This window comes from Cygnus atratus, chromosome 1 (genome assembly GCF_013377495.2).
Source record: "Cygnus atratus isolate AKBS03 ecotype Queensland, Australia chromosome 1, CAtr_DNAZoo_HiC_assembly, whole genome shotgun sequence".
Taxonomy (NCBI): Eukaryota; Metazoa; Chordata; class Aves; order Anseriformes; family Anatidae; genus Cygnus; species Cygnus atratus.
The window spans coordinates 67,772,644-67,792,628 of record NC_066362.1 but is presented as its reverse complement, the minus strand read 5'-3'; the positions used below and the strand labels follow the sequence as shown (position 1 = coordinate 67,792,628).

The window sequence follows — 19,985 nt, the reverse complement described above, 5'->3', positions numbered from 1 at the left end:
CAAAGGCAGCCGTGTCGGGCACCAGTGGGGACCGCACCAGGGAGCAGGAAACTTTCACTCTGAGTTTGCACTCCTCTCTGAGCAGCTCACATCTAGCACCAAGAGAAACTGCGTTTTCACCTCCAGGGATTCAGGGATTATTCTCATTACTCATTAATAGAGAGATATGTATCTTGCTTTTTTTTTTTTTTTTTTTTTTTTTTTTGCGTAGGCAACTTATTGTTTTGTTTAGGCAAAGTATTTGGGGGGGAGAGGTGGGGGGGGGGGGGCGCTCCCCTGTTTCCCTGTTTCCCTGGGTCTGTTTCTGGAGCACTCTCTGAGAAGGTGATCCTGAGCCGCTTCAGTAGAGGTCACTTAGTGTGCGTGTGTGTGTGTCCCTGGTGTTTGTGTCTAGCATATGCATGTGGTTTTGCTGACTGCACTTGCAGGCTTGTAAATTTTCACCATGGGAAATTACCAACAAAGCCCAATCTGTCTCCTGGCTGCTTTGCACTTTCCGAGGGCGGCTGTACTTGAGCGAGCTGCAGAAGAGAGAGAGAGGGAGAGAAAGGGGGAGTTGGGAGGGGGGAGAGAGGAAGGGTGGGTGGGTGGGTAGAGGGGGAGAGAGGTAAATAGCCTTAAATCGGAAGGGAGCTGCTTCTCTGTGGTCTTCCACAAGAGCTGCCTGGGCTCTGCTGGCTCAGTAATAACTGAGTGACCTTTTCTTTTGCTGTATTATGTCTGGCTGGTAAGGGATTGCATTTTGCAGCTGATAAAGCCCTGACTTCATCAACTCGGCTCCTCACACGCTGCTTTAGGTAAGTTGTCTTCAGCCAGGACGGAGACAGACAGCCTTGGACTGCAAGATACTAAAAGGAGGACACCTGTAGCTCGGATGCGGTCAACACAATTACTTGGCGGATCCTTGAGGACCTCATTATTTTAAACTTAAAGAATAGCGATCTCCCTCCCCATCTCTCCCACCCCCCTTTTATTTTTTTTCCCCAAACAATGCTTCTTTTTGACCTTTCCCAAGGAGAAGAGCTACAAAGCAGCCACTGTGCTTACTGAACTGCCTCCCCTGTATCGCTTAATTGAGAAGGTAAGTGAGGCAACTGTGTACATAAGCTTTGGGTCATTTGTGTATGTGTGTCTGCATCACTCTCTCTCTCTCCCTCTCTCTCTCTCTCTCTCTGAGTCATAAGCCGGGGCTGCAATACACACACACATCTCTGCACTGCAACTTTCACTCAAGCTGCAGCTCTGCTGAGACTGTTTTGTTTAAATCATGTGAGGCTTCATTATTTTTATGATGAGACATGAAATACATGCAAGCGGAGGATGCTGAGCGAAACCCATCTAACTGGATGTCTCGAGAAATAGCAAAGTTAACAATGAATTGCAGCAGCCCCCCCTCCCCCCCCCCCCCCCCAACAACCCCCCGCCTCCGTTATTATTGTTGTTATTATTCTTGCTTCTTCCAGAGCTTCTCGAAACGTGCTCTCAATTACCAAGGGAGCAGGTTAATTTCCCACTCCCCGGCTTTAATCCGCGAGCCTGCCCGCACAGCCGTTTAATTTGCGGCTGGCTCGGTGCAGGGTTAACCCTTTGGGCAGAGCCGAGGCAGGAGCGCGGCCGCGGGCCGGGGGAAGCGGCCGGGGGCTGCCCCCGGCGGCCCGGGGCTCCCGGAGCCTCCCTCGGAGCGGCGGTAGGGGCGGGCAGCCCGGAGGAGCAGCACCTCTGCGGCGGAGCCTCTCCCTTTATTTATTTTTTTATTATTTTTTTTTTTCCTCCTCTTTCTCCTTTCGCACGCCCGGCACGACACGGTACGCTAACGCCGCGTGTGACAGTTTAATCAAAGCCATTTGTTACAACAAAGCTAGCGGGCCGCTGGGATTAGAGGCTTGCGGGCAGCGGGTGGCGTTGCCCCCCGCAGCCCCCGGCCCGCCCAGGGACCCCCTCTGCCGCCGCCGCGGGTCGCCCCGAGCCGGGGAAGCACACTTGCTACTTTTGCCGGGTTTCGGCGCTTCGCCGAGGAGGAGCTCTCCGGGCGCCCGTAAATCAACTCATGCAGAAAAAGGAGAAAAGTTTTGGTAAGGCTGCGATCCGCCGGCTCGCTTGGCGGCGGGCGGAGCGGGCGCGCTTGCAGGTAGAGCCGGGCAAGGGGCTTAGGGGGTTGTGAGAAGAGGCAGCGCCTTGCTCTCGCTTCTTCCCGTCCTGAAGGAGCTGCCCCCGTGGCCGAAGGGGACCTGGCACAGCCCTTCCTAGGACGGCCCTGTAGGACCGCCGGTGAAAGCGATTAATCGCGCTAGGTGCAACAAACAGCGCTCCGTGCCCCCCCTGCCGCCTCCCTCTCTTCCCCGGCGCCCCATCCCCACGATGCCTCAGAAGGAATTAGCACAAAAGGCTGGAGCGTCCGGCCCCGAAAGGGATTCTTTGTTGCAGAGTGTATGTTTCTTATTTTTTTTTTATTTATTTTGCATGTGAGCTGCATCAAAATTGAACTCAGTCTTGCAAATCTCTTGTTGGCCTTTGCCAAGCACTAGCACTTTGCTGCCATGGTAACTGTAATTAAACTGATAAGAGTGGAAAAATGTCAGTATCTCTGAGCCTTGCAGCTGCATTGGAGAAAAAGGGAATCAAATTGGTTCCCAGCACCACTGCTCTAAAAGAGGAGGGAGGGAGTGGGGGGAGGCAGGGGGGAACACGACAGGGGTAGGAACATAGCTAAGCAGCTCCCGTCCCTGAGATCTGGGTACATCTATTTGCTGTGTTTTCCCTTAGGGGGCTACAGCCTGCAGGGATGCTCTGGGCCAGTGAACAGAGAGAAACAAGCTTTTAGGCCCAATCTAGCTTTCAAAAAGAGAAGGGGAAAGAAGAGGGAGAAATCTTTTGTTTGGTGTCTCTTGGCAATCGACTAGCCATGTTGGCCAAATTCTTTTAATCTGTATCACTGCTCCCAGCTGTGGGACTGCATTCCCACTTTTAGTTTTTACCTAACCTCCTCGTTCTTCCCCGTTTTCAAGCCATCTCCTTTATTAAAAAATATAATAAAATAAAAGCACTTTCCTCTGTAGAAGAAGGGGCAGGATGTGAAGTTTAGCTATATGCTGTGGAAAATTAACTCAAAAATATACAGAAGAGTCTGTATTCAGAGCACTAAAAACCTTACTTTTATTAAAAAAAAAATCCTGAGTGTTATGGAGTTGCGGTTACTTTGTTGTGTTAACTACAGAAGCTGAGACTGTGCGGATGAATGGCACAGAACAAGAGAGCATAATGGAGGCAATCAACCGTTAGGCTGGTTCACAATGCAATCCAGGCAATTAAAAGCTCACCAGAGTTTAAATGAAATGGTTCTACTTATTTCTGTGCACCACACTGCACAGGCTATTATTTATGTCTCTTTTTTTAATTATGATTTCCCTTAAACTGTCAAATAACTCAGAATAGCAGGGTCTCAGAGGCAATAAGAATTTTCCACAGAACAATTTACATGCCAATCTAAAACTAGTTACGACTCCCGATGTGCTACATGCAAGTTCTGAAATGTTTCTCCCCTTCTGAAACCTTAACTTTTTTTTCTGAGCCTGCGTGTGTATTATCCTGAATAACTGGAGCAATGAATGCTTTTAGGATAAAGCTGCAAAGTGGGAAAGCAACTGAAAAGTATTCTTTTTGGTTTTTTCTATTGGATCTCCAACTCTTGTGTTGACTGTGTGCTGTCTGTCAGTTCACTGTCTTTCAGAGACCTGTGCACTGATATGCAATTTGCCCCAAACTAATTTCTGTTTTTTTTGTTTTTTTTTTTTTGAAGTAGAGGCAAGTTTTCCCTTTCTTGCTGTACATCCCACTGTCCTTGGTAGAATCGTGTGTGTGCTTCAATGAAGGAGGAGAGTGAGTGGTCTTTAAAAGTTAAGTGCTGCAGTGCATAAGAATATCCAACTCTTCCACCCTTTAGCATCCCCTTCACAGACTGCCTGTACCACAAACCAGAAACTGTGTTCTGGGGTCTTGAGCAGGGCTTAGAACAAGCAGGGATGAATCCTGCTCGTGGACACTGCTATCTCACTGACAAAATACAGTTAGTTAAGTCCAGTCTCCATTCCCTGATTTTGCTAAGGGTGGTGATCAGAGTGAAGAGGGTTTTTGTCTCTCTGCTTTCTTTCAGGAACCTAATTTAGCCTTTTTCAGCAATCTTTCCTTTTTATCCTGGAATTCATAGTTACAAATCAGTTGACAGTGTTTCATCGCGCAATAACAGCAACTACCAGGGATGGGAGTCAGTTCTATTGAACTTCTTGAGGAGACTGAGGGAAATCCAGAAGCCTACAAATCAGGATATGAAGTTCTTCCTTCAAAAATCCTAACAGTAGTGGATGGTGATTAAGAAGTCTTATTGCTAACACAGCTCTGCAGTTCATGTGCAGTACCTTGGGGCCTGGGGGTGGAGGAAAGGGGGGAGGGATGGAGAGTAGGAGAGAGGAAGCCCTTGAAAATGGACTGGGGTGAAACAAAAAGGGTTCGTTTGACAGTGACAGACTAGGCACCGAAATTTCTCCGTTCTGAGAACAGATCTGCTCTATGATGCAGAGCATGGGTAGGACTCTGCCAAACTGAAGGGAAAGCTGGATTTGATTTTCACAGCCTGGGTGTAGCACTTACGGAGCTGTACATTTTTGGAAGTGCTCAATGAGCGCTGCCTTCACAGGGGAGGGGGTGAGGAGGGCAGCCAGGCAGTGCTGTCTGCCGAGTCCTGACGGAGCAGCGGCAAGCAGCTCGGATGGTTCAGTGAGTGCTGTCAGCCTCTGAAAGGCTCCTTCCTGTGTCCTGAGAAATAACTGGGTGCCGAAACTGCAGCCTGTGGAAAGCTGGCTAGCAGTCAGCTGCAGGTATTCTTATTGCCAGATTAAGGCAGCTAAAAATACACGAGCGCATATGTGAAAAGTATAACTGTGTTGGAGATCCTGTGGGAACATTAAAGGGAGGAGAGATGGTCTGGGAGGTGATTTGCATTAAACTGGCTCATACTATACAGGGAAAAAGTAATCAAGTATTCTGTTCTCAAAATTAAGCAATTTAATCCGGGCTGTGAAGAAAAGGGCATGTGCAAAGAATTCGGAGCTACGTAAAACACTTCTCGGAGCACTGCTTGTGCTTTCTTTTGTTTAGATCATTCTATGTTTCAAAAAAAGAATAACTTTTTTTTTTTTATATAATGAAGTAGTAGTTTAATTTTAACTTTCATTAAAATAGATGCAGCTTCATTGCAAGTCAGGTGTGAAAAAGATCAGATCTATCTGAGGAGAAAAGCATTCCTTCCCTCCAAAAGTTGCTGCAGATTGAGTCCCTAATCTGGAGATGCTGCCAGTGGGATGTCAGAGTCACCTTCTCCCAGCCTTGGGAGCACAGGCATACAGGGTTGTTAGCAGTGTTCTGTGGGGTGTCTGCCCCTTTTCGCTTGTACGAGGAGGGTTTGGGTTAACCATCGGCAACAGTGCTCTGTCTACTTTCCGAATGTAGCAAGCATTTCAAAAACGGTGCCCGGCTGCGTGCAATGTTGTGCAAGCTGTGCTTTTATTTATAACACAATAATCTGGTGTTTGCAGCATATATCTCAAGAATTATCATGCTTGATTACTGTAATTTGTTCAGATATTTGTTTGTTCAGCCTTGCCTCTCTTGCACCTTGTTCCCTTCAGAAAGCACAGGACAGCTGGGGTCAGGGACTGCCAGCCTTTGCGCTCCCACCCGCTTTCCTATCAAACGATAAAATTCTTCCATTAAAGTTTTTTTTATATTTTTTTCTTCTCCTTTAAAGCTCCTAACTGTGTTATTTACTAGTTTATTCTGGTTTCCCTTAAGCAAAATGTTAAAGTCCTAGAACAGTCCTTCGTGCTTCTGAACTTTTTTAGTGAGTTCCACAAAGTTGATGCAAACTATTTTGTGTCTGTCCTCTAAATGGTGGAAGAGAGGGTCTGGGGATAAGCACGTAGTGGGCACTGAGAGGATATTTATACTCTACCACAATATGCAACTTCACAGATTAAGCTTTTTCACCAGCTGAAGGTATTAGTGATCTAGCAGGACTTCCTTGTACAGTCAGTCTGGTACAGAATTTACAAGAATCTGCTATTTTCACTGCTTTTAGTTGTTTGTTTGTGGCCATGTTACCTTGCTGCTTCACATCCACATGCTGAGTTTCGGGGAGCCAGTTAGCAATTGTAAATACTGTAGGCACTCAGCCTTTGCCTTGCGGTGCTCGCTTAGGACAAGCGGTGTGCGTTTGTTCCCAGATCTGCCCCTGCCTTGCTGCAGAGCCCGCGCAGGTCGCTGGCTCTCATCCTCCCGCTGGGGAATGAGAAACAGACCTTAGGAGTTTCTAAGTGGTGTAGGAGCTGTGAGAGTAGCGTTGATTGGAGAGTAATAGGAATGCAGCAAAGCCATTTTTGTACTTACGGACAGAAAAAATAAAGACCTTACATTATCTTTTTATGAGCTTTAGACATTAGGCAACAGTACTGCCGTGGTACTTCAGAGTGCTCACTAGGAGAACTGTCTCTATAACTGAACAGCTAATTTAACAGACAAATATATTGCTCCAGACTGCGTAACAGAGTGTATTGCAAAGGGGGGAGTGGGGCTGTTGTACATCACAATGAGAACAAGAATTACTATTTCTAATTAAGTTACCAGCTTCACAGGTGAAACTTGGGAGTTCAGCTTGGTAAACCCTGAAAAGTCACTTAACTGGCTCTGCACTTGCTGCGATCTGCATAAATTCAATGTGTTTCACATACACATACAGATCCCTGGGATACTTCAGCTGGCATAGTATTTAGCCTCTTGTCTTCATGGTGCTAATATTCATAAAGGCATACTGTACTGTTGCTTCAAAGATTAAACTTACTTTCTTCTATTCCTTATGACAGCTTAAAAAAGTAAATACAATAAAACACCAACTTGTTCGTGTTCTCGCTACCTGAGACTGCCTGTCTATAGTGGTGTGTTACAGCACCGACTGAGATGTGCTGATAAAAGCTGGGACTGTAAAGCCTTCTTAACAGTAGGTAGTATAGCATTCTTGATGAGGGGCTCTTGAATTTGCTTTTCTTTGTTGCGAGACTATTTGACCTTTCCAGTCACTGCGTGAGAACGGGGTGCCATGCCCTGAATTTGGGAGAAGGATTTTCCTGTCGGCAAAAGCATTCATTCCTCAGTCTTGAAAAATTCCCATTGTAATACTTACATGCTACTCATTAGAGTGTATCTATATATTTTTTTTTTAGTTACATCTCTGGTTTAAAACAGTGAGATAACCTAATAATCAAACTGCGTGTCAGTTCTCTTTCCTCTCTGATGCCTGTTTGATGTACAACAAAGCATCCACAAGGCTATGATTTTGCATCTTCTAAGGAATGAATTCCAGAGAATCAGTCTGCATAATGGGCTCGCAGTTCATGAGACTAACCAAGAGAGACCAGTCTGTAAGCACTTTGGGGCAGTGACCTCCTCTCCCCATTTACAGTGAAACTGAGAGCAGTCGATTTTTGTATGGATCTCTGGAAGACGGCTGCGGCACTCTATGTACCATCGCTCAGCTGTGTCCCACTTTTACCTGTTCTGTCCCTGAAACAGTGGTTCAGGAGTTTGAATTGTTGTCTAAATGTTCTCTGCTATTATATCCAAAGGTATATATACTTAATGGACACCACTGGACCCCTTGTCCCAAACTATCTGCTGGCTAAAATTGGGATTAGAAAGTTGGGCAGAGATTATTATTATTATTATTATCCTTGACAAACTAGCAACTGTCTGACCTTGTGCAGATTATTTAAGGTCAGATTTTTTAGCAGGTCCTTAGACTGAAGGATGTAACTAGAGATGCTGGTACTGAAGTTTCTGGAAATCTGATTGCTTCATTTATGTGCCTAAGAACAGAAATCTTAAAAAAATAAAATAAAATAAAAAATAATAAAACAACCTCTAGTGCAAAAATGTCTATGTCAAATCTCCCTGAAACTCTTGTTCTGTGCCTTTAATAGCTTCGGTCTTTCCATCTCTAGAATCTGGAGTGCTCTTATATTTGACAAAGACAGTGCATATAGGTACAAATATGCAAGTTTAGATATGTCTGTCATTGCCGATACTCCGTCAGTTTAAATTTTGGATGCTAAACCATTGGATACTTTGGGCAAAAGTGGGTGACTTCGACTGAACTATTTTCATTTTTCATTTTAATTTTTTAATATTTCTTTTCAGTAAAGAGATCAGGTAAATGAGGTGAAACTCAGACCAGCGGACATTTCAGCTCTCCAGTTTATTTAATGTTTTCAGCTTGCTGTGGATGCTCCAGTTTATGTCATCCCATCTACGCTGTTGCCTTTTTAATGATCTGGGGGTGTGTGGGTGGGGAGAGGTGGAGGGAGAGAAAGTGATGCTGGAGAGTGTCTGTTTTCACTTTTCGTTGCTCTTGCTGTGTTTCAGGTATACAAATGCTCTCAGTTCAGCCAGACACCAAGCCGAAAGGTTGTGCTGGCTGCAACCGTAAGATTAAAGACCGGTATCTTCTAAAGGCCCTGGACAAATATTGGCATGAAGACTGCCTGAAATGTGCCTGCTGTGACTGCCGCCTGGGGGAGGTGGGCTCTACTCTGTACACCAAAGCCAACCTTATCCTTTGTCGCAGAGACTACCTGAGGTAGGTCACACCCTCGTCGCGTTCACTGATTAACGTGATAAGCCTGTTCAGTCCTTCCCATGTAGTTAGCAGTGTGTAAGTAGTGCGTGGTGGCTGCGGGACAGTGTTTGTGGAGCATGAGACAACCACTGCAGCATAGTGGTGAAACTAAAATCAAAGGCGATGTCTGTCCTGAATTGGAAAGCATGCTGTTGCGAATTTTCTGATGCTTATACCAGGGCTGCGTACTAAGAGGAGAGGAGAGGAGGATGAGAACAGAATAACCTCCGTCCCTCCGGCAGTGCTGCGCTGTGGGGGAGCTGATCTCCTCCTAAACGCAGTGGGGCCTTCAGGCACCACAGCCTAAAGCAGCAGGCCCACCTGCGCAGTTTTCAACAGCTTGAGTGTGGGGTCTGAAGGCTACGAGTGGAAAGCACTCCACTTGTCTGTGCGAACACACTTCTGTCCTCTGAGTTTGCCAGGGGGATTTTGTTTGTGGTGGCGGGAGCTTTTATGAACACTGCCATTTGCCTGTTAGGTGCTGGACTGAGTCCACCCACTTGCCTTCCCTGTAAATAACTCTGTCACCAGCAGGCCCAGATCAACTCTGCTCCTCAGCCTGGGGACCTGTGTGGGATGTGGGTGAGCTGGCACCACTTCTCAGAGCCTGCAAACCATCACCTGATTTCTGCCCTCTTGGTTGTTCATCATCCTACCTTCTCAGAAACATTTGGGGTACAACTCAACAAAGTACTTGGCTAATTTATCTGTAGAGTGCATGTGACTACATAGGGCTACTTGCAGAAGCTGAGTTTAATCAGGAAGTTTGGTCTCTCTAGGCTCTCACTTGCAAATAGATGGAGAGAGGCTCCTCTGGGGTGATTCTGAGCACCTATTTCCCATAGGAGCACCTTCCTCCACTCTCTGTAGAAGGGGCCTAATGAGACTAGCTGCCCGAGGCAAACACGAACTTCTGGGAATATTTCCTCTGCCCCTGTAGTGAAGCCTTTTCCTTTTAAAGGGACATTCAAGTCTGTAATACATTGGGGAAAAATTAAAATTCTCTTTGAATGCATTAACTTACAAGTTCAGTGTAAGCACAGGTACCAAATATGAAGTTCCCAGGTTGCTTGGCATGGATAGTTTGGAACAGAAATCAAGACTGAAGTGTTAACAATTGGTACCCTGGCTCTCCACATTACAACCTGTTTTTTCTAGAGTAGAGCAAAAAGCGTTTGCAAGTGCCTTGTGCATTTGCTGAGCTGGGGATGCAAGGCAGTTCAGGGTTCTTCAGACATAGCCTTGGACCTCTTAGTGGTAAAAGTGCTCTGCTAGCCATTAAAGCTCCGTGAGTTGAGCATAAGATAGAGTCTGCAACTTAAAGCCGTTGTGTAAAAGCTGCCAAAGAAGTAGCTAACAGAAAGGAATTATTGTACAGGAGCCTAGGTTGCGTGTGATCTTAAATCATGTGTGCATATATAGACAGGGGTGTGGACAACTTCTGTGGGGAAGGTAATGCTGAGCCTAATATTTAAAACCCGTTTTAAGAATCTTTCTACAAGTGCCTGCAGGAGTAAGAAAACTGCTGGGTTAATTTGATCCCCAGATTTACTACGGGCTTTGAACCTATCTAATCTCCCAAATACTAATGCAACAAATCCAGTGTTTAAAATCAAAACCAAAAGTGTTCTAGTAATAGAGCTACAATAAAAGTACTTTTTTTCAGCACAGGTGTGTGTGTTTTGCATTGTTCCCTGGTCCTTGAAGGTCTAGCAGGAGTAAACATTTTGCAAACAGATTTTTAAAACTCACAGTATGTAATTCAGAGAAAGGAGACTGTGTTTTTTACACAATGATGCATCTGTCATGACAACATTCAAAACTAATGTTTTGGTTATGTTTTCATATGCAATATCTACTTTTGCACCAGTGAAGCCAGTGTACATGACAAATCCTGTAATCAGTTTTAAGATGTTTTTTGTATTTTGTTCTGGATTTATCAAGTCTTAATGAAAATCATGAGCCTTTTCTTAGTGATTCTTGTGAGTGCACAGATTTAAATTTGGTATTTACTCTAAACTTCACACTGATGCACTTAAGGTAATTGCAGATAGTCATTTGCCTCATTGCATCTTATCTACTTAGTTATGCAGTGAACCTATAAAAGTGATCTTTTTAATGCTAATGTAGAAACTAGTTAAATGTTCTCTAGCTTTGTAGTCAAATAAGCTTTCATATTTAGCAACCCACTTGATATCAATTTAAAGAACAAATTACTTAGTACTAATGATCAGATTAGAGTTCGATTACAGTTTCAAACTATCCTCTTAATTTATTTTTTTTCCTTTTTAACCGTAAAGGGAGCCTTTGCTACATACAAAACCATTCTAGCTTCCTATTAATTTATGTGGTGCCCTCTAGAGGATATGTGGCTTGTACGATACTATAAAGAGTAAAATTGCTTATTAACTTGTCTCTCTATGTTCATTATGTATTTCAATAAGACAGCCATTCTACGGATGCTATAAGCAATAATGTAGCCAGTCTGTGTGCTTTAACGTTGATGGTTAAATTCACAAACTGTGTGATTGTGTCCTTGGCTATTTGCAAAGATACTTCTAGTATTTCTCATTTAGATAGAAATACAAAAAAAAAACCAAAACCTTCTGCCCCAATGAATTCTCTCGTTTGGCATTTCATCCTGGAGATACCCTCTTGAAGGTTTTTTTTTTTTTTTTTTTTTTAATAAATACTCTATCTTCAGGACTTCAAAACTTGTTTTGCTTTAGTTCTCTCCCTTGGTAAAATGAGTTAATTTTACTACATTAAGACCTTATTCTCTTGGATGGAAGGGGTTGAGGGGATGGATGTAATGAGCTTGGAAGATGTTCTGAGTGTGAGAGGCTTTCCCCTTGCAATCTGATTCAAGTAAGTCGCTGCAGTGATTTCAGAGGTGGCATATGGTACCCAGGCTGTTGGGGTGGCCACAGCAGGAATGAACTCTGTTTTGTTAACGAAGATGAGAACTGACTTGAGTAAAGAAAGGTCTCAATGTTAGAAATAACATACTTGGTGAAAATGATATGCAGAGTATAATTCCCCTGCAGGCTTCTGTCTTCCGCTTATACACTCTTGGGTTAGAAATGAAGACTTAATTTAAGGAACTTAGGTTTACGCCAATATTTCAAGTCCATTTACAGTAAGTGAAATATGCAAGAAGAAGTTTTTTTTTTCTCTTCTTTTCCTCCAGAGCTGTGCAGTGACATCTTAATGTATCAACCTATCCTGCTCTATCCTCCATTCTGACTGGCAGCATGTCCATTTACAAGCACAATATTCCCTCTGAAATCTGTCATTACTGCCATTAATGACCAGTCGTTATGTTAACAGCCCAAGGGCTGTTAACACATCAAACTGGTTGTTAACTGGAAGGTTATTACTTATTTAAACTGCAGGTATGAGTTGCGTGAAATGTGCTTTGGTTATGCATTCTGGACTACTCCTGCTCAAAACAATGGGAAAAAACAGCGTTGCATTTGCCTTTGGGGTGCCAGGGGATTTGCTTTTTGTTCCATCTGCTCATTTGATTTCTGCATGCTTGTGAGGTCCTCCCACCCCTGGGCAGCCTCCTAATTTCAGGTGCAACCGTGTGTAGTCCCATCTTTTTAGCCTTGCGTGCAAATGGGCAGCCGCATATACTTCCAGATGCACAGTAATGCGTGCCATACATCTGAGATTAATATCTGGCTCCTAAAAGTGTAAAATGAAAGACCGACAATTACACGTAACTCAGTTGTATTAAATAATGAGCTTCCTTGGATGCAGCAAAAATATGGAAGTACAGCTGTGCTAAGCTAGTAGCAATGTAGGTCAATCACCCTTTTCACTTAGGTTTTTAACTACGCAAACCCTGCTGAGCGACCAATGACTACAAAGTGCTGTTTCATTCCTATTTAATTTTGGCAGCATTTTACTGAAGAGCAGGCATTCATGCAGCTAAATTATCTTCACCGTTTCTGGTTTTAACTGCAGCTCCATGACACTAAATGTTGGAGTGCATATCTCTTAGTAAACACAAAGAATATGGTTTCTGATTTTTTTTTCAAATCCATCTCTTAACATGGAAATTGAATTAAAACTTTTATTACTTTTTGCATAATTTCCCTAGCCAGGCAAACAGATCATAGGAAAAGGATTAACAAAACAATATACTGGGGGGGAATTTTTGCTCTTAAAGGCATCTAGAGCCTTATTGGGGATGGGGGGCACGATGACACATAAGTCTACCCCCCCCTCAGTGCCCTACCTGGGTAATGATTTGGCTTGTAAATGTACTGCAGGTTTTAAAAGTATCACTGAATAGCTATTAAGATGAGTAGACTGCTGTTCCTGAAGAAAGGGTCAAATCGGTTTTTTTGGTTGTTTTTTTTTTTTCTTGTTTCCTTCCCCATTTGTTGATCTGAAGACCTGAGACAAGCCAGGATTTTAAAAACATACATATTGGACAAGATCTTGTAAATTATGAGAAGTGACTACAGAAAGTAAAGTGCTCAACTATAAGCTTCATAAAGATGCTGCCTCTGTGAAATATTTAGTCTGTGAAAGGGTGCAGCCTGAAAAGAGTAGAGTTTAGGAAGCAGCCTTTTCTTGTGCAACTGCTCTCACTCTGAAGGCAATTATTATTTAAAAAAATATTACAGATGAGTACTTAGCAATTCAGGAAAGACTTAAAATGGCTTGATTTTCTCTCAGGTTGTGGAAAATTCATGTTAAATGTTGCAAACACCTAAGGTATCGGCTGTCTTAAATGTTTGTATAAATACTCCATATGGATGTTTTCATGGGTAGTGGGATATAAGACGTTTTTAAACTGACACCTCAGTATACTTCTTTCCCAGCTTAATTAAATATTGGTAAATTTTTAAGGATTTAAGCAGTCTGAGTTTTCAGAAACATTGAGGAATTTACAGAAGTGAGTCTTAAAGAGCTCTGCTTTCTTCATTAAAACGAACCCTTATTTATACATGAATACCATTTCCGCGATGCATTAAAGCATTCAAGGGAGTGCTACTTTGGAGGAATAGACCCTAAAATATTTTTTAAAATATATATATAAAAATTGTAGGTGTAGTGGTCTGCTTGTTGAAATTTTGCTGTGTATGTGAGATGAGTGTTCTTGCCAACTGTTTTGAAATCCTTAAAACACTGTACCAGTTCTTGAACGGATAAGGGTGTACAACAAGGGGCTAATGCACGTACACACAGTTAACCCACTAAACTTGCAAGGAATAATGCTTTTGATTTAGTTACATTCTAGCTCGTTCTTATTTTAGTTCATCTGTGATAGCTTTTAATAAGAAACATTCAATTAAGCTGTTAAAATTGGTGTTTAAGTCATGTTGAAATGCTGTAAAATATGTGTAATCAAGTTTGACGCTCTTCAGTAGTTCCATGTGTTTGCTAGTATCTTCTGGTATTTTTCTTCAGAGCTGCCAAATTTTTAATAATTGTGTTATTTTTAGTGGCTTAAAATACACAGTTTAATTTCCAAGGATGTGAATGTTCCCTCTTATAAGACTTCTTGAAAACCAGACACTTCTTGTGTGTTGTCAAAATACCTCATTAATCCCCTGGAAACGTTCAAAGAATTTCAGGAGACTTTTCAGATGAAAGTACAGTGCATCTTAAAACCTGTCCTACAGCTCTTCATTACCTCGCTATAGTACAGTGCATTTTATGGAAAATTATTTTGCCATAAATATTTTGTCAATTAATAACAGCTCAATAAAGCTTAATAAAATTTGGGGGCAGCCTAGATAATTCTGCAGTGTCGGAGGATGGGTTAATGTTCTTGCTGAATTCAAGTCTGTTGGTTTGCTTAGTGTTTATTTTATAACTTCTTTTAAAATACTTAGAACTTTCTTGATTTCTTCCTTGCTGATTTTTTCCTCAGAAGGGACTTTACGACTAGTGTTTGTGGTTTTTTTTGAAATATGCTTTATATATATATGCTTTACTTCAAGAATAAATATTATCAACTGTATTATGGCATGTAATTTGACAACCAAGGATTAACTGCAAGCTTTCTGCATTTTTTGGCAAGAAGCATATACAAAACAATGCATCTTTGTACAATTGTGGAAGAATATTTAGCTATTATTGCCTAACACATAGATGTTTTTAAGAAGTTCTGATTTCTGTGCCGTGCCGGTTCCTTACCAAGGGCAGGGGGCGGAGTTTGAAGCTTTCTTTAGTTTTGTTTTGTGGTTATCTTTCCACATTTTTTTAAAATGTGGATTTTTTTAAAAATCTTTCTGAATTTTTTCACATTGCATTTGCTGCATTATTCAAATGTTTTGGATATAATACTATTCTTTCATAATGTGAATGTTTGAATAATAGGTAACAAGTATATTTTTTTTCCTAAAAGTATAGTTGTGAGCATGCAGAAAATTGCAAAAAATGCTCACCTGGAAATAGAATTCCATGTAAAATTTCATAATAGATAATTGAGAATCGCCCATCAAAATGTGAGACATTAAGTCCTTTCAGCCCTTCTGACTTTAGGAATTGCTTTCTCTTCTCATTGGAGTTAAATACATTCATGATGGGTTTGGTAACCAAAAAACTCAATATGCAGTACTTGATATCTAAATTAAGTTATTCTTGGCTTTTACGGTACTTAAGAATGTAAATTTTGGATGTACCTTACTAGGTGCATTATGTTTTGGTCATTAATTTTCCATTTCCCATTGGATACCATAGGATGATATATCAGATGGCTTTTTAGGCCATCTAAATAATAATAACCTAAATAATAGGTACAGGCTTGGGTTTTGGGTGTGTTTTTTTTGTTTGTTTGTTTTTTGGCCTAAATATTCTTGAATTTTGTTTTCCAGACCCAAATATCTGAAGCAATGAGTGTATGTTGTCAAAAAGCTTTTCATATTTTGCACCTGTAAAATTCTAATACTGTCGTTCTGCACCTTCCTGAGTCTGCTTCTTGTTTATTCTGAATCAATTAGCCTTTGGACAATTGACTTACCCTCTATATGCCTGCTGGTTTTTAAGATGGCTATTAGATATCAGTAGAGATAAGATTCTCTTTTAAAAGAGAAAAGGCTATTTTGAAAAAAAAAATCACAAAGTAGTATAAGATTTTGACTACATACTAGTGACAATATAAAATGTTTTAAGCAACAGGATGAATAGTTCATCCAGATTTGATTATTAGCAAGCCATGTATCAAAATGAAATGGTATACAGCTAAAATACCTTGTCCTCTGTGCACATCTGCTTAGTATTGTACTTACCCATATATTTATGCAGAAATTATAGTGGAATCTGCACTCTGTGTTGTACAGGTACTCGGACTGGAATATGAGTATGGTCCAGTGTTCTGTAAAACTGGTTAAGACAGACTTTAAATGTATGCTAACAATTAAGCATCTTGATAGTCCCATGGCAATCAGTGAAGTTAGTGGCAGACGTGCTAAAATTTCATGCTGGAGTGCGGGTGTAGGGTATTCATAATTCATTCTGTTTTCCAGTTCTAAATCAGAACAGCTACTAGCAGCTGAATAGTATTTAGTACCTAGTTTTCAAAGAGCACAATGGCCTCAATTATTAACTGCAAAATATTTTCATTTAGGATTAGAGTGAATACTGTTTATCTATTTTATCACAAAATGCAATACAGCAAAAGGGAACTCTTCGCTAGCAGAAAATCACTACTTTTATAAAATAGATTTTCAGATCTGGATTGATGTTCCATGGGAAATTCTCCTGCAGTTCTTGTGTTAAGTGGCATTCTGCAGTACTGTAATTTAAGCTTTTCATCTTTTCTTTTGCAAAAATGATAATGTCTTGTGTTGGCACATAGTGGATGAATGTGAGAATCGCACAACATGCAAAGATAAAATTACTTTTTGGGGGGTGAGAGCAGAGAAGATCAGACGTTTTACTGTATCTTTTCTGTATTTTTGGAGAGATGAGAATAAGCCTAGTCAAGTTACACATTTTGGATATACAGTAACTGATGATATATTGGACTAATTAGCAAGATTCTACATTAAACCAGGTAGCAAATGTCACCTTACTCCTGTATCTTTGCTTTCAATATTGCACATTTGAGTTTGAGCCTTTGGACTTTATATACCGCTTTTGCGGCACTTGGTAGCACTTGCACATAAAGCATGCAACTTTTGTCTCGGTAATGACTAAAATGTGCAAAATGCATGTGTGAAACTTGATTTATTTTTTTAACATAATTTTAAGCCATATATATCAGCAAAACAACTGTTGTTTTTATTTTATTTCATAATATTATTTCTTTGTAGCTACCTTAAAGAGAAATAGGTATGTTTGAGAAAACTTGATGCAAATACAGATTAAATAATTAACCTCCCTTGAAATTCCATCTGTTCTAAGAAATACATGAATTTATTATTGCTGATCAATTTCTAAAAATAGTTCCAGTCATGATCGCTGCACTTGGTTTTGCCTTTTAGACAAGTTTTTAGAAAGGATTTCTAGGCAGTGATAGCTTAAGTGAGTTACTGGATTACAGTTTAAGTATGGCAGTACCAATTGCAGTGAGTGCAAATTAGTAATTTAGGTCTTATCTTCTATCACTATGGCCGCTTCTACACAAATCTTGTGGTTTTTTTTTCCTGTAGTGAGGACCGTTACCTCCATATTCCTCAGAATTTTCATTAAAGAAGGTTTCTTTATTTTTTTTTTTAGGTAGTAGAAAACTGAAAAATTCATCTTCCCATAAAGAAACAAATTTTTCTACTTTCTAATTCATATTAAACAAATTTTACAATACAAAAGTTCTAGGATTTAAGATTTGGGTTTACAGGGAAAAAAACACCCCCACCAACAACAAAAACTTTCTTCAGAAACTTTTATAAGGCTAATGTACCTGCCTTACAAAAAGTGCCAAGAAGAGGGTGGGCAGGCTTAGCAAGGAGGTGTTCTGCACTAGTTTCTGTTGGCTTCCTTATTTAATTTGTAATCCGGTACATTTAAGAACACTTTAGTGTTAATGTTATTTTAGTATAATCCTACAAATGTATACTATATGCTTGGCTTGGTGTACCCTGCATAATCCTATTGAAAGCTATGGGGCCTATTAATTTAGAAACATGCCTTAGCACAGCCAAATATTTAAAACTGGAATAGCTGTGCCTGAAAAAGCCTACCTCGAATTGCCGTGTCCTCCTTTTTAGTGTACTGCACACTGATTATTCCCACACACAGCATGCCATCTGCCCCCATCCTGGGCAGGGGAAGCCCAGGTCCCTGGCTCTGCTCCTGGCTGGGCACAAGGCTGCAGGGCCACCACGGCTGCTGAAGCACACGCCTCCTGCACCAGCATGTCCCCAGGGTGTCAGTCCAAGTGTTGACATCTGTAACAACCTCTCCCCGTTCCCTTCAGACTGAAGGGATGTATATTTGTATGCTAATCCTATGGCATCACCACCCCCAAATTGAACTTCTGGCAGGTGCTGTAAGGGTCTACCTTGAGGCTTGTACAGCCCCTTGGTATCTCCTGGGCTCTGCCCTCTGCAGTTTTCATGGGGAAGACAGCAAGCAGTAGGAGGTGGGACAAAACTTTATTAAAAAGCCCCAGGATCTTGTGTTGATGGTTGTGAATCTTGGGTTCTCAATTCATTTTCTCCTCCTACTCCGAAATTGTGCTAATGAACCTGTGCTGTGTACTTAGCAGCTTCAGGCTTCTGGAAGGATGTGTTCATTTGCATTAAGATGTTAAATTCATGCATTTTTATGCTCCACATAGTATTAAAAAAAATCAGTATGACATTGAGTACTTAGGGAGCACTAAAAAGTAAATTAAGATACACTCTTTCTGCTCAGAATTTCATTTATTAAAACAATCGTAAGACCTACAGGAAATGCTGCAAACATTGCAGCAAATATTCTGTTTTTAATGAGCCTTGCTGTAGCATGAAGTCAGACAAGAGCACTTCCCCCAGCACCTCCTTACCTAACTCAGTTGTAATGCAGAGTGATCCGCTAGTAAGAAAGATTCAGTGAGCAAAGCTGAGAAATGGCCACTTCATGAGCACACATCCAGCCACTGGGCCTCCTCAGAGCTTTTGTGAGGCCTTTCATTACCATCCCTGATGTGTCCCTGTTAGAGTCCCAGTTCCTGTCTTTCTCCAGGTGCAGCAGAGCTTGATCGCTTTTCTGTAATATCCACAACAGTATCTTCTCTTACTCCTTCTCCCTGTTTCTTACATATCTTTCAAGTAGGTTCTCAGCTGATAACTACAGGTTAAAAAAAAATAAGATAAAATTCCAAAGAGCACATCTGAAATGTGTGCAGTAGGTGATGCTGGCCATTATGAGTTCTCTAACAATTTGGCCAAGGAATAGTTGGAAGGCAATCACAAGAAGTACAGCTTCTTGCTATGGGAAGCAGCTGATTGCTTTCACTTCTTTTCCCTCCTTATACAAATATACCTTCTCTACTAACAGACCCGTGAGGTTTACTCTGAAGCTAGTATGTATTTGCAAAATTTACTATAATTTGTCAGATTATCAGTCTCAATAGGAATTTAGTGAGTCTGAACAAATAACTCTGGAACCAACTATTCTACATAATGTTATTATTAATCAGGGAGTCTTACAATGTTGGCAGATAAACAGTTTTCCTTTCGATCTGTTGAAAAAGTATTTTTTATCTATTTTATATAAGTATAGGTATAAGGTTATTTCAGCAGACATACGACCTCTATTTTTTTTTCCTGATGCTTTTATTTTAACCACCTCAACTCCATTTCACTCAAGTCCAGCTCTTCTCAAAAGCTGATCCTTCTAGTTTTAAGGTGTGCTTTCTGGAGAAGGTTATTTCTTGCCACCAGCTCCTACATGCCTCAAGCTTGGCTTATTTGTGCAATACTCTCAATCCATCTCCCCCTAGAAAAAGAGAAAATTGGGATGGGGAGGAAATAAATGAAGAAAATGATTGCAAATATGTTTAGCTTCTCAGAAAATCTTCCCGAAGTGGAGAGATGTGATTTCATCAATGAAAGCCTGGCAACTCCTATCCTTGCATGGCTCTTCAGAACCAATTCTTTTACCTCCCAAACTTTGAAGCACTCTTCCACGCATGATATAAGTGCTGCTTCTTCATATCTCTAAGCTCTAGGTGACCTCTTGTGAAACCAAATCTAATGGACCCTGTATGCTGTCTGTTGAGGAAACAGCAACAAAGAGCAGAGTTTTGTAGGCCATGCACTACATTAGCTTCTAGCAGTACCTTGTTTTCCAGATTGGGTGAGTGCTGACATCCAAA

At 41.3% G+C, this 19,985-nt stretch overlaps 1 protein-coding gene across 1 annotated transcript in view; it reads left to right on the top strand.

The window, feature by feature from the left end:
- Positions 1–2,047: 2,047 nt before the first annotated feature.
- Positions 2,048–19,985, top strand: part of LMO3 (LIM domain only 3) — a 55,682-nt gene continuing 37,744 nt past the window's right edge. The window contains exons 1-2 of the mRNA XM_035550907.1: positions 2,048–2,072; positions 8,467–8,680. Of these exons, the coding sequence (XP_035406800.1) occupies positions 2,048–2,072; positions 8,467–8,680 (239 nt within the window). The remainder of the gene's footprint in view (positions 2,073–8,466; positions 8,681–19,985) is intronic.